The 13386-nt window shown below is 34.4% G+C and overlaps 3 protein-coding genes across 3 annotated transcripts in view; all 3 read right to left on the bottom strand.

Moving 5' to 3' along the window:
- LOAG_16955 (tryptophanyl-tRNA synthetase) overlaps positions 1-1931 on the bottom strand; it is a gene marked incomplete at its 5' end in the record, with an annotated part of 6405 nt that extends 4474 nt beyond the window's left edge. The window contains 5 exons of the mRNA XM_020449609.1: positions 64-228; positions 530-659; positions 840-1092; positions 1446-1536; positions 1830-1931. Coding sequence (XP_020306819.1) covers positions 64-228; positions 530-659; positions 840-1092; positions 1446-1536; positions 1830-1931 — 741 coding nt within the window. The remainder of the gene's footprint in view (positions 1-63; positions 229-529; positions 660-839; positions 1093-1445; positions 1537-1829) is intronic.
- Positions 1932-2158: 227 nt separating this feature from the next.
- Positions 2159-9170, bottom strand: LOAG_08049 (Skb1 methyltransferase). The gene is made up of 13 exons (XM_003143581.2): positions 8866-9170; positions 8282-8432; positions 7600-7721; positions 6971-7252; positions 6375-6606; positions 6043-6225; positions 5677-5813; positions 5142-5353; positions 4602-4734; positions 3847-4015; positions 3230-3379; positions 2992-3060; positions 2159-2881 (listed from the first exon to the last, which is right to left on the bottom strand). The coding sequence occupies exons 1-13, from the start codon at positions 9060-9062 to the stop codon at positions 2810-2812; spliced, it is 2109 nt and encodes a 702-aa protein (XP_003143629.1). The 5' UTR covers positions 9063-9170; the 3' UTR covers positions 2159-2809.
- A 681-nt stretch (positions 9171-9851) lies between these two features.
- LOAG_08048 (ATP synthase F1) lies at positions 9852-13148 on the bottom strand. Its single transcript, XM_003143580.2, has 5 exons — positions 12961-13148; positions 12087-12347; positions 11584-11817; positions 11004-11205; positions 9852-10354 (listed from the first exon to the last, which is right to left on the bottom strand). Exons 1-5 carry the CDS (start codon positions 13102-13104, stop codon positions 10257-10259), a joined length of 939 nt encoding a protein of 312 aa, XP_003143628.1. The 5' UTR covers positions 13105-13148; the 3' UTR covers positions 9852-10256.
- Positions 13149-13386: the final 238 nt, after the last annotated feature.

Raw genomic sequence — 13386 nt, 5'->3', positions numbered from 1 at the left:
ACGAAAAGAACAAAAAACAAAAAAAGAAAAGAACAAAAAAAAATGATACGCAAAGTAATTTACCAATTCGTCCGCCACTTCCGATATTCCAGATTCAGATATTTGTCTGAATCCAGCAGTTGCTTCCTCACTACGCTGTTTTCTCCGTCTGTCTCGAATCCAAATTGCTGCACTTGAAACAAGTTGTGCAATGTTTATTGCTCCAAAAAAACGGAAATACGATAAAGCCTGCAAAACCTTCTTAACAAATTCCGCATGATATTCAAGTATTTGAACTTCGAGTACGATTAGCAGTAGGGATTCGGTTTTTCTAAAGCTCCACATTTCTGAAAATGAGTTTTTAAAATGAGAATGAAATTACACCACTTATTTCTGCCATCAAATTAAACAGCGCGAAGTAATTTTTCAAGTTTCTAACCTCAGTTTATTCCAAAAATTTGATTTCGTGGATGGTTACTTTTCATATGGCAAGTAGTACAAAGTCAGTTCTTCAGTGAATAAATTTGAATCAGTGGTCTACGAAAGGCACCTGATAATTTGACTGTGCTCGAAATGAAACGTATTGCAAACCGATTAGACGCTTTGAAATATAATAATAGGTTCCAAATAAGTAAAACAATGCTAAATTCAAACGATGCAACACTGGAATACCAATACACCTGGAAATGATACAATTGTTGGCTAATTCTGTTTCCTACAAATTATCTTGAAGCTCAAAATCAAGACAATTCATTATATACATGAAATTTTGCTTAATATAAAAGCTTAATACACTTTTGCTGGATATACTTTCTTTTTATACAAATGAATCATAAACGACTGATCTTAAAATAAGTGACCTGATCGAGATAACAGAGTTAAGCAGAGTTTTGCGAAGATTTCTTTGCTTCCTATCAAAAAAAAGAGTTTCGTTGGTAGTCAATGAATTTTTCAAACTGCCTTCAATTTTCTCGAGGATTTTTTCAATCAGTAATGGTGCCACAGAAAATGAAAGGATAAAAATTAAACGACGAGTGAAGACTGGTACTTTATGCTGTCGAACTGATACCAGTGGTAAAAGCGCAGTATATTCTTCACCAACTGTTTGCACTGCTATAAATTTGAAGAAGTGCAAACTATTCGATTCATTTTTCATTAAAGTCCATTACGTGAACTGTACGAAAATCCATTTTAAATGATATCATTTACAGCAAAGGCTCTAACAGTTGATGTAAAGGTATCTTCTACACTATAAATTCGATATGATATGAAACATTAAAATCAACAAAAAATCGAGAACGCTCAGTTGATTAAGATTTTCCGGAATAATTTTTAAGCACTAACATACAACTTATTCAAACTTGAAAAAAAAGGTCAGTAAGTCTACAATATTTGATTCTCAATACGAAAAGAATCAAAGTCCACAGGATAATATCCAGAACTATGGCACATTCAAGAACCTTTACCTGACAAGAACGTGACAGCGTAATACAAAGTACCTGCTAGAAGCGGGTAGTAATTCCAATAAGAAATCCAGAACCGCGTACCTAATAAATCCTAAAAAACATTCATCTGATCAAACAAAAACGAGAATACATTTCAGATAAAATAGCTCTACGAATTAACCCATTGCATAGAAATAAAACTGAGACCCGGCCTAACCGAACAACCCTTCCGATTAAGAAAAAAATTGAAAAAGAGCTGGCCAATTGGAACAACAAAAAGAATCCAATGTTTACTGTTTCCACCAAAACAGTCTCCTTTATTCGGAAATGAAATTTCTGAAATTTTAATATGCATTTCCCCTAATCACATCTTTCATCTCTCAACTTAAGCAACTGAAATGATACTTTGACAATTTGTGATAATTCCCTTGCTAAATAATCAGTTTCTCCTTCGTCACGGTGTTCAGCAAGTAACACCTCACTTAAATCCGCTGTGAAAACTTTCATTTAACATCGCCTACTCTCGAGACTTTAGTGCCTGAAAATTATTTCCAAATCATTATAATTTCTTCCAACACAAAAAAAAATATATATATATATATATCAATGAGCCACACACAACTAAAATTTATGTCAAAAATATGCAATTAAATAAGTACTTAGGAAACTCCCAGAAACCTTCTCTTCGCTGTGTTCTCCAAAGAAAAAAGCTAACAAAAAAACTATTCATTCTCCACGTTGAAAACAAATTTTTAAAAAGAACAATAGTTTCGAACTTTGTTGAATCAATTTAACAGATTAAAGTGGAGTATAATAAAATCATAAAACAATAGCAAAATAGATTAGACAACCAATGTGTTACTTTCACAGAAGGACAAAAAACAGTGACTTTTTTTCGAAGCATACCTGTAAAACCTCTGAGGAAGAAACATTCCTGCTGGAAGGCAATAAAGATCACATGAACAAAGCAACAATTAACAATTAATTGCAGCATTAAAATCTTTAGTTCAAAGAAAACCTTTTACTTGTCTTGAACATAATAGATCCATCTCAACCATGTGCACAATGGACAAAGCTGATAATCATTTGCTAGCAAAATTCATGTCTGTGAGAATCAAATTTTGGATCAGCTATATAACAAGCAACTCTCTTCATAAAACATTACGGTCCGCCCGCAGTAACAACTTATTTTTTAAAATAGCAAGAAATACGAAAGCAACAACAACAAGTCGATACAATTCAACGTTTCAAAAGCCATCAACATGGAATCACAACTCTCAAATGCCTGAACAGAAATATGACAAGAATTCAACACTGACAATTCGTCCAAAATAGCGGAAACATCACCCGACATGCACACATTTATCAGTCGATAAATCAGATACTTATAAGCGCATGAAATAACTCATACCATCCTTATTTTGCAAAGGTGTCGTTCTGACTTTTCCATCGGTATCCTATAAACAGCGGATTACAAAACGCTATTGCTTAGGAGAATGATGAATGCAAATAACACAACTTTTTTAGTTTTTGGAAATTTAAAAATGATAATCAGGAAAGGAAACACCTGGAATTCGCAAAACCATTCGTACCAAACACCTTGCATATCAATTTTCCGTTCAACATGAAAGATGACCTAAAATAATTCATCCATTAAATACATTAAATATATATGTTTGTATGATGTGTGAAAATTGTTTTTCCTAATCATTTTTCTGGAAAGTAATACACAAACTATCCAATAGGGAAGATTATTTTTGGTACCTTTAAGTTACAATTCAGCTAAAAGTCAAATAGAAACTTACTTCAGTACCCTTCTGTAAGCGATAAAGATTTCGAAGTGGTATAAGAGCTGGGAACCAACTGACTAAACCTTTTGTGTGCGTCTGTGGAACAATGCTCAACTGGCAATTTCTATAAAGTCGTGCAGTAAAGTAGCCTGCGAATCCCATTAACTGAAAAAGATCACTGTAATGAAAATATATCGCCATTTTGAGTATCACTTTTGACCATAAAATCACTTAAACTATCAGCTTTATAATACAGTATGCTTCCAATATCACACGACTAACATATGATCGTAAGAGCATTTCGAATGCGGGACGTAACTACTTGGCAATCTTACGTAGAAATATAAAGTATCAGGCATGAATAACGTCGTTTTATAAATTGGCTGTGGAGATTATGTTATGACTGCATTTTTCATTCAAAACGCCGTCCCAAAATTCACATTGACGGGTAGAAAATAACAGTTCATATTTACTGTTACGAGTACAAGTAACTAAGGCTGAAATACTCCTAATATATTAATAAAAGAAGCGCATTAACGGATGAAAAATAGCAGTTTCAGGAAATTTATGTATTTAAAACTACTGGTTATTTAAAAAAGAATTTCGCAATTAATGATTATAAAACATTTAACCTCCGACTGCATATCAACTGCGAATTGAATGCATGCACTCCGGGCATTTGATTTTCGTTCAAAATTTGGATGCTCGAAATTGAAAACAGCTTTGGGCTTTGCAAGCTCACAAACAGAACGCATGCAAACTACATATATTTCATCGAATTGCGAAGCTTCCGGGCATTCACTGAAAAAAGCAGTTGAAGATAAATACCATTTTTTAATCAATATAGGAGTCGTGCCGACTTTATCTTCCAACTAGATATACCTTCACTTAATTTCTTTCTAGTTCCTAAACTTTCTGCTGTAGTCATCGCCCACAACTTCTTGCTCTATTCACAAATTTGGTACCAGTTTCTTACCAAGAAGAAAAATATGTGAAGCAGCAAATGAACTTTTATCAGTTATTATTTTAAACTACATTGTAATCCTACAATGCACTACTGATAGAAAAGAAATTGAGAATCAATCTTAAATCAATCTTTATTTGGCAATCTTACGTAGAGATTATGTTATGACTACATTTCATTCAAAACGCCGTCTCAAAATTCACATTGATGGGTAGAAATTAACAGTTGAACTATCAGAAATCGCGCTGATCAAATAAGAGAAAGAAATTCCTCCTTCAGTACTGTACAAATAACATTCTAAGATCTAGAACAAGGAACAGGTACAGTTCATATTCTCTTTCTACTAAAACACCTCTCAGTATTACATTTCGCTTTAGCCAAACACAATCATTCGCTAAAATAATCAATTATGAATAGACGTACGGTAATGCGTAAGTGCCATCTTGTAATTTAATGGGTTCCAATCGTCCACGGCCAGGAAAACCACGCTCAAAATATTTTGTAACACCTGAACAGCACAGTACTTTTTGATGTAAACGAACCGACTGAATGGGAGCTGAAAAGCAATTGAAAAAAAAGAATTTAAACATGAAAAAAACTTAGTTATGTATAAATACCAAAAAGGTATTAATACTGCTTAGTTAATGCATGCAAAGTACCATTATTCTGACCATCAGGGCCTAAATAGTTAGTGCTATCCAATTCACAGGAATTCGCTAAAGATGTTTGATGATTTAGCGACTGAAGTTATTAATACCAAATATAATTTACATCGATCCCTCCACATTATATTCGTCAGTAAGCAATTTTCAACAAGCAGTTCCATTCAATCCACAAATCAATAATTCCAGAAAAGAGATGATAAAATTGAAATAAATAAGAATGGAAAAAATACTGATACTCCTCAGGTAACTTGATAAAGCCAGTTATTAGGACTTCAGGACAGTGTAAACAAAACCTCACCGATGTAACTGGTATACTGTTGAGGAATACTGATAGTAGTTGGGCGCAAAATATCCGTAATACTATCGAGACATTCAGGAGACAGTTCATTATCACCAAAAGATCCCAGCAATTCCGAAACAACTAAATCTGGAGATGGCAATTGACCAGCTCTGACTTTTTCACTCAACTTTCGCATATCGCCCTCAATAATTCGTACTCGATTCTTCCAGCTGGAAATCTGTTAGTATATATAACCGATAAGATATCAATATTGACTGAAGGAAATGGCATTTCTCAGAATTCCGAATGACATAAAATAAGTTAGTCTAATTGAAAAGTTCCAAATTTATCACGCTTTCTTGAAAAAAGCAACAAAGAGATTTATTTGGGTTAATTGTAAATGATTTACGAAATTGTCGGATGAGCATCAACCGAAAAAGAAAAAAATTTTTCGGGAGAAAAACGAGGGAATACAGAAGACCCTAATTATGAGCGGTAAATGTGCAAAAGCAACAATAATCGCATGCTTCATTTTTGCAAAACAAGGACCAACTGGTGTTTGTTTCTAAATTGCAAAGTAACGACGGCATGTGCATTTTTCTCCATTGAATAGAGTTCAAGCCTCAGCAATTCGCGGCGATTACAACTTTTTGCATTGAATAATTCTTCAGCTTCAATTATCATTTGCATCTATGAATAATTGTTATTTAACCAGAAAGACGACACAAATATCAAATAAAAGTATGGGAGTATACGTCATTCAACGTAAAGTATCTCATGCGCTGGTACGACTGCATAACTCTCTATAAAAATAAGCTCGCAACGAAACCAATCATTTGATAACAATTTATTCCCTAATGTTCTTTAAAAAGAAAGAATGTAAGTTTACTATTCACTCTTAAATGAATGTAAAGCTTACCAGGGGCCCTCGCCCTGCTCCTAAAAGATACACAACGATGTTTCGCTCCTCACTAATTATTTTAACGAGATCCTCAACAGCATAACATATCGCTTCACGATATATATCATATTTCACCGAATCCTCTTCAAAAATTGCGTAAGTACCCGAATCAAGATTTTCCGCTAATGGTTGCAGAGGCATCTGAAAGAAAATCCAGTTTTACCATTCCGACATCCTTTCTCAATCTTGGAATAAAACTACTCCGTGCAGATTCACCAATTTTCCATTTAAATCTTAAACATATTTCAAGTGATGTAAACTATTATGAAAGGAAAGAATCCAACATATACCTGTAAAGTATCGATATACTCTCGATGTCCAAGATATTCAAATAAAACATTATCGTCATTGCCAGCAAGGGCAGCCTCTTTTGACTGAATTGCTTTTTCCTGTATCAGTTGTTTGATCATATTTACGTACTGCAGTCGAAGATGCTCATCAACTTGTTCAGAGGTACTGCAGTGTATTAGCGGTCGCTGCACCACTGACACGAATAAGTCCATTAATAAACGGTAATGTGCTCTGCAAATATCAAGGTTCCTTTTTTCAGAATTTTCATCCAATCTACAAAAATGATAAAAGCTATCCCTTTGTTCTAACGATATTTTAAAAAAGCGAATTGCATGGCAATAACATGATGAAGTTTTCGGGTTATGTCCCTGAAATCTAACAATACAGTAAACGCTTCGAGAAGCCACCGTTCATACTAGAAAGATATAGGAAGAGCGATCTATAACTTGGCATCTCATCTAAATAGAATCTTCTCTCCATCTATTTATGAACCTACATACGAATTTTATATATAAGCACTCAAATCATTCAAAAAAGAAGAAAAGACCACAGAAAAATAAAAATGAAAATTGAAACAGAACAGAGGAAAGCATACGGTGACAGCGTACATTTGCCGTACTGTCCACTAGATGTGAAAATGGATGTTTCAATACAAAATGAGCATAGCGGCTCAGCGTGCCAGCGCTTATACAGCCGTGGTTCCAGGAATTCATCGGCTAGATTAGGACATAATCTTAATCCAACAGCTAACTTCTGCATCGGATAATTCGTGCAGAGACTCCGGAAATCAGCCCATATTCTCCAAATATCACGAGTATCTTGTCCACAGTCCACGACAGGAAGAAGATTTTCATCAGTTGGCATAAATACCCAAACACTACAATGTTAATCATTACATTCAAATCAATTTGTTATGGTGTCACTTGAAACCATTTTTAATCATTTAACCATTTTATTCTACAGAAGGAAGATTCTTTTTTCCATATTTTCTCTGCGGGAGTGTGTGTTAATAGTATCACAGCGGGATAATAAAACATTTGCTACATCTATAACATGCATACTTCATTATCAGTTAAGCCGGACATAGCCTATCTCAGAAAACTATTACTTTTTTTAGTAAATGAGGTATTGAAAAAGATGTAATTTCGACAACTAAAACTACTTCAATCTGCAAGAGTGAATGATCTCAAATATAAGAAAATGGATTTGAGCATTAATTACGACCTGTAAGTCATATTCCGCGTCCACATCCACTTTGTTAATATTTCTGCCAATTTTGGTGAATCACGATGTTTTAGTTCCAACGTTAATACATGCAATGGCATGTAAGTCATATAATTAAGTTCCTTAAACAAATAACTGAATGAATTGCAATTGTAAACGTTAGAGTTAATAATTCTGCTCGAAACATGAATGGTTTTTATTGCTGCAGCTGTTTCAAAAAGACATCTGCTAAAAAAATCCATTAATTTGCTTTCGATTAAAACAAGACTACATATAATAATGATGTTGAGTTCTATATGTTGTACATCCAGATTTTTTAAAAATGGCTTTACATTTTAGCAGGCCTAAAAATCATGTCCTCTGAGAATCAATTTGCATACGATAATTTTTCAACACTAGAAAAAAAGAACTAATACAAATCACTTCAGCTGCGTGCTTCTAACGACAACGAGGAAATGAAAACTGATGGCCTCACTGGAATGGGATCATTAAATCTTAATAAATGATTATGCTTTGAATGTTAACTTAGATTGATTCAGCATGATGTATATATCAAAATATTAAAAGCTTTATCTTTTTTCGTTATTCGCCAGAGCGTTTTATTAAAGGAACTACTATTAAAAAATCAATTATTCGAACAAATGCAAAAAAGAAAATTAAAACCAACGGATTTTTCACCAACCTTTTCAATTTCAACGCATGATAAATCTGCCAACCAAGTTTCGTTCGCATCGCAATCTATCCAGTCCGATATCCGTCCTATAACATATGTCCCCCATAATTTAACATCGAGTTGCAAATCCGGAAGATCTATTGGAGGTGGAGCGCCGTCTCTAAAAAAATATCACGCTATATTCCACTCTTCATTTTGCAAATAAATTTCAAATACCATTATCTAAATTACTACCCCCTGTCAGCAGTTATCAAATTTTGAGAGACTATAAGCCGGAGGAAGACAACCACCTAAATCTCCAAATAATTCCACTTTCCAGTATTATTCACTGCTTTATTTATTACAACATCAGTATAAAAATTCCCCAAACAAAAGTTGAAGCTAATTCTACTAAACTAGGTTAAATAACACAAATCATCATGATAGCTAATCTAAATTAACTGAAGATTCAGATAAATTGATGCTGTTTCAGATAATATGTTATTTGTTAGGTTTCCTATGGTTTAGTGTTGTCAGTAAATTATTTGGTAAACACTGAGCTTTCATTCCCGTATCCTCTAAAGTTGCAAAATATACGCATTAAAAGCACCAACTTTTCAGGACGCCATGACGACCGTTTCATACCACCAACTGGATAATTTATGAAATTGTAGTTTCTAGCACCCAGTCTCGAACAATACTCAACAATATCCGTGTCGTGTATACCATCACTATTCGTTGCCAACCACCCAACTAAGGCTGAAATTTCTATATCGGATGCTTGCGCCACTTGCTCATCTTCCTGACACATCGGAGCAACTGCGATTTCGCTGCGGCTCAACGCACAGTGCTGATTACAAGGCCCTTCCTTCTGATTCCTTCTCTTCAACTTTGACTGCACCAATCACCACTAAAAATTATACTAACATTACAGGATCACAATCTTCGCCCCAAGTGAAATTATCGCCATCTGATATACGGTGAGATCATAGGGTAACTTTTCGTGAATCAGTACAATTGACAACTTTATAATGGATGCTACCATCATAAAATTTCATCTCGTTGGTTTAAATCATTTTATGGGATTCGAGATTTATACCCCAAGGTTGTTCATGGCGATCAGAAGTTCAAAGTTGTAAAGCCATGGAACACCGGAACGAACCACAAAATTTTTAGAGAAATACAAATCTTTGCTCATATGTGGTGTAATTTAGGCCTAGAAATAGAATATCACCAACAGGAAATCTTCATTCATCTGCAGTAGACATGGATTAACCTCAAAATGAGACCATAACACGAGTAGCAGGTGAAAAACCTTCACTTAATGTTCCTTAACGGTTGTAAGCAAATTGCTTATTGTCAGACACCTGCATCTTCTGAGAAATCGATAAGAGATTTTTCAATACATCTCATGATGAATTAAGTGGGACATGGACCTTTTTCATAGAAAAAAGTAAACTGATGCGCTATAAACCTATTTTCGTTCCTCCCTCTTCTATCATTCTGAAAAGACAAATAAAAGAACTCAATCACAGTGTGTGCTTGTAATACTTTTAGTCAGATAAACTGATTAGAATTAATTCGAAAAAGGAGAAAAATTGGTTCTAACAATTTTACTCTACAGCAGAGCCGACACTTTTCAAACATGCATAAAATGGAGACACTTCGGAGTCGAAACTAAACATGCAATTCTAGTGCTTGATTTATTTCTTAAAATGATTCGAAAAAATGACAAATTCTGATTCCCTTATGAAATCAATAGGCTAGTGCACCGAAACAGCTGTTAAATATCACAGAAGTGAGGCACTGTGTACACGAATCATTATGCAACAAAAAAAAGGTTCGGCTAGTATATATAACAGTAAAATACTCTGTAATATTTCCTAAAGCTTACAATAATAGCACAAGCTTTTACAACACAAACGAAATTTGTTGAAGTTCAGATGACGAAAATCCACTATTAGTTACTCAGTACCAGGTAATATCCAGTGTAATCATTGGCACTTCATATATTCTGCTTAGCCAGTTCTTCAGCTTTTACGACTACATCATCGATCCCACCTTGCATATAAAATGCCACTTCCGGCAAATGATCCATCTCACCTGGAATGGAATAAAATTTTCTTTCAATCACGTTACATAAATAAGACTAATTACGTGAGCCGTAATGCAAACGTCATAACTATAAAGTAGTATCCGCCCTATTGAATCATTGCGACAGCAGTAACTGCTCAAAAACCAAATCAGTTACTCAGAAACACGCGCATAAGAGATCAGTTGGTCGAGAAGAGACGGATTAGAAATTAGTGAGCATGAAGTAGCACCATAGAAAATCTCTGATAACACCAAAGTAAACAGTGCACAAAATATGGTTGAAAGACATTCAGATCCTTAATGGAGAATATTTCAAGGAAAGTCTGGAATCAATGTATTCCGCTAGCGCCACTAACTCAGTAAAATCGAGAAGCAAGCACTGAGAATCAAATTATTATGGTAGAATTTATCCCAATCACTTCAGTTAAGAACAAGTAAATTTAAGGTTAACTGTATTTTCCATTGGTTAGGTCTCCATATATCCCTTTAACATATACGGGTATCATAACCCGAAAAATCCTTCAAAATTAATCGATTACTGAAACAGAATGGCTTGCAAAACTGATTTCAGAAGCCAAAAGCAAAAATAAAATCATCAGGTAATGACTAATCACTTTCTGAACGAGATAATTATTTCAAATAACCGCAGAAGTCCTACCTTTTAAAATAAGTTCAAATCCCTTGATCGTCTCTTCGAGAGTCACAAATTTTCCTTTGTGTCCGGTGAATACTTCAGCAACCTGGAATGGCTGCGACAAAAATTTCTGAATTTTCCGAGCTCTCGATACCACCAGCTTATCCTCTTCTGACAGTTCATCCATGCCAAGAATGGCGATAATATCTTGCAACGATTTGTAATCCTGCGTGATAAGTGACATATTTCAGAACTCTTATGTAATAAACCAAATCTTATCCAGGAAAACATAAATCAATCATATAAATATTTCTGAAATTTATTATGAAAACTCTACTGCTTATGGCGTCTTAATCCACTGTTTTTTAGAAACAGTACTGAGTGTTTTGTCCATTGTCCATAGATGCCAAAAACTTTCGTATCTTACAAAAATCTTCCGTATCTCTTTAAACTATATTTCGACAAAATGAAATTAAAATTGAGGTTTTAAATATTTGAATTGTCGTCAGTAAAAATAATAATCAATATTAGGAGCTTAACAGATGATTTACGAAGTACCCTACAAATTAGATGGTTTAGAATTAAGAAAAGTGAAGAAAGTTGCCTGTAAAATCTTTTGTACACCACGAGCAATATCATAATGTTTTTGCCCAACAATATTAGGATCCATGATGCGAGATGTTGAATCGAGCGGGTCTACGGCAGGATAAATGGCTAGTTCAGCAATACCTCGGGATAAGACAGTTGTAGCATCTAAGTGAGCAAATGTGGTTGCTGGGGCCGGATCTGTTAAATCATCAGCAGGTACATAAATAGCTTGCACTGATGTAATTGAACCCTAAAAAAAGTCGGGACTAATTTCTAGCTTATCAACCATATTATCTGTATATCAACCAAGCCCTTAAAGATACTAAAAAAGCCCGAAAGTAAAACTGCGCATATTTCAAGCTGATAATGTTAAATATCATACCACAAATATTGAAAAATTTTAGTTAAATTAAACTGAAGCTAATTTTCAAAAATTTTGCAGCTTCTAACATACTATCCGAACCATTACCAGCAGTCTGTACTACTACTCAAAACTTGCCAGCAAAAAAGTGAATAAACCTTTTTGGTTGTAGTGATTCGCTCCTGCATGCCACCCATATCCGTTGCTAAAGTTGGCTGATAACCCACAGCGGATGGAATTCGCCCAAGCAACGCTGAAACTTCGGAACCAGCTTGCGTAAATCGGAAAATATTATCGATGAAAAGCAATACATCTTGTCCTTCTTGGTCACGGAAATATTCAGCAACTGTCAGACCAGTTAAACAAACTCGTGCTCTTGCTCCAGGTGGTTCATTCATTTGGCCATATACAAGAGATACCTTGAAAAATATTTACAAATGAGTTATTAAATATTGTTTCCTGTTTTTAATTGCGATCAGATCCATGTATTCTTCTGAAACGACTCCCAAAGAAATCAACAACGGCAGCCGATGAATACCTGTTTTTATACATCCTCCATTCAAATTTATAAAACTGACATGTACGAAAAAAAAGGCAAAGATTAACTTTCTAGGATGTATCAGAAGCAATATGAAATATTAAAATAGCTCAGTACTAACACCATAGCAGTAAGAACAATGACCTAAATTTGAAAAGTAATAGTGACTGAAAAACATAAATAGTGGACAGTTTCTTGAGCTGCATCGTATAAGCAACAAAACTTTAAACTTCCTTATAATTCAATTCAGAACTTCAAACGTCAACTTTGTCATGGCGTTTCGAGAAACTGGGTCTAAGTGAAACATTTTGCGAAAAATTTTTCCTTAAAAGGAGGTTGCAGCTTTAAATCTTACTTTGAATTCAACAACTTTTTTTAACAAACCAAATAACTTGGTTTTTTAAACTTTTTTATCTATTGATTACTGAGATTGTCTTTATCACTGGAAACCATATCGCATGATACAAAAAAATAACCGTAAAAAACAGACTAACCTTCGAATTTTTGCCTTTCAAATCGATGACCCCACCTTCAATCATTTCGTGATACAAATCGTTACCCTCTCGAGTGCGTTCACCAACACCCGCAAACACTGAATAACCACCGTGCGCTTTGGCGACATTATTGATCAGTTCCATAATCAGCACAGTTTTTCCTACACCAGCTCCGCCAAATAATCCTAAACTTATATTAGATGCATCAGAATATGGCAAGCACCACAAAACTTCAGCAATTAAAAATATATCTAAAATATTTTGAGTAGCATCTATTCAATAAAGTAAAATAAACGGAGCTAAAGTTAATGTTTTTATAGCAAAAACTTTGAAAAAAAAGCCCAAGAAACTCGTCACAAAGAGATCTGATAATGTGCGAAAATTCTTAAATACTACCAGCAAAAATGGAGGTAATGCAGTATTCGC

The sequence above is a fragment of the Loa loa genome (assembly GCF_000183805.2).
Source record: "Loa loa unplaced genomic scaffold supercont3.31, whole genome shotgun sequence".
Classification (NCBI taxonomy): domain Eukaryota; kingdom Metazoa; phylum Nematoda; class Chromadorea; order Rhabditida; family Onchocercidae; genus Loa; species Loa loa.
This window is presented reverse-complemented; position numbering and strand designations above follow the sequence as displayed.

What these genes read in the sequence shown, in the direction of transcription:
- LOAG_08049 (XM_003143581.2), bottom strand. Translation starts at nt 9,062, where the DNA reads ATGTGTCAGGAAGATGAGCAAGTGGCGCAAGCATCCGATATAGAAATT. An exon ending in ACGCGGAATATGACTTACAG is followed by an intron (nt 7,253 to 7,599) that starts GTCGTAATTAAT and finishes TTAACATTGTAG; the next exon opens with TGTTTGGGTATTTATGCCAA. An exon ending in GAGCAGGGCGAGGGCCCCTG is followed by an intron (nt 5,814 to 6,042) that starts GTAAGCTTTACA and finishes AATTATTCATAG; the next exon opens with ATGCAAATGATAATTGAAGC.
- LOAG_08048 (XM_003143580.2), bottom strand. Translation starts at nt 13,104, where the DNA reads ATGGAACTGATCAATAATGTCGCCAAAGCGCACGGTGGTTATTCAGTG. An exon ending in TGAAAGGCAAAAATTCGAAG is followed by an intron (nt 12,348 to 12,960) that starts GTTAGTCTGTTT and finishes ATATTTTTCAAG; the next exon opens with GTATCTCTTGTATATGGCCA. An exon ending in GTGTACAAAAGATTTTACAG is followed by an intron (nt 11,206 to 11,583) that starts GCAACTTTCTTC and finishes CTTATCACGCAG; the next exon opens with GATTACAAATCGTTGCAAGA.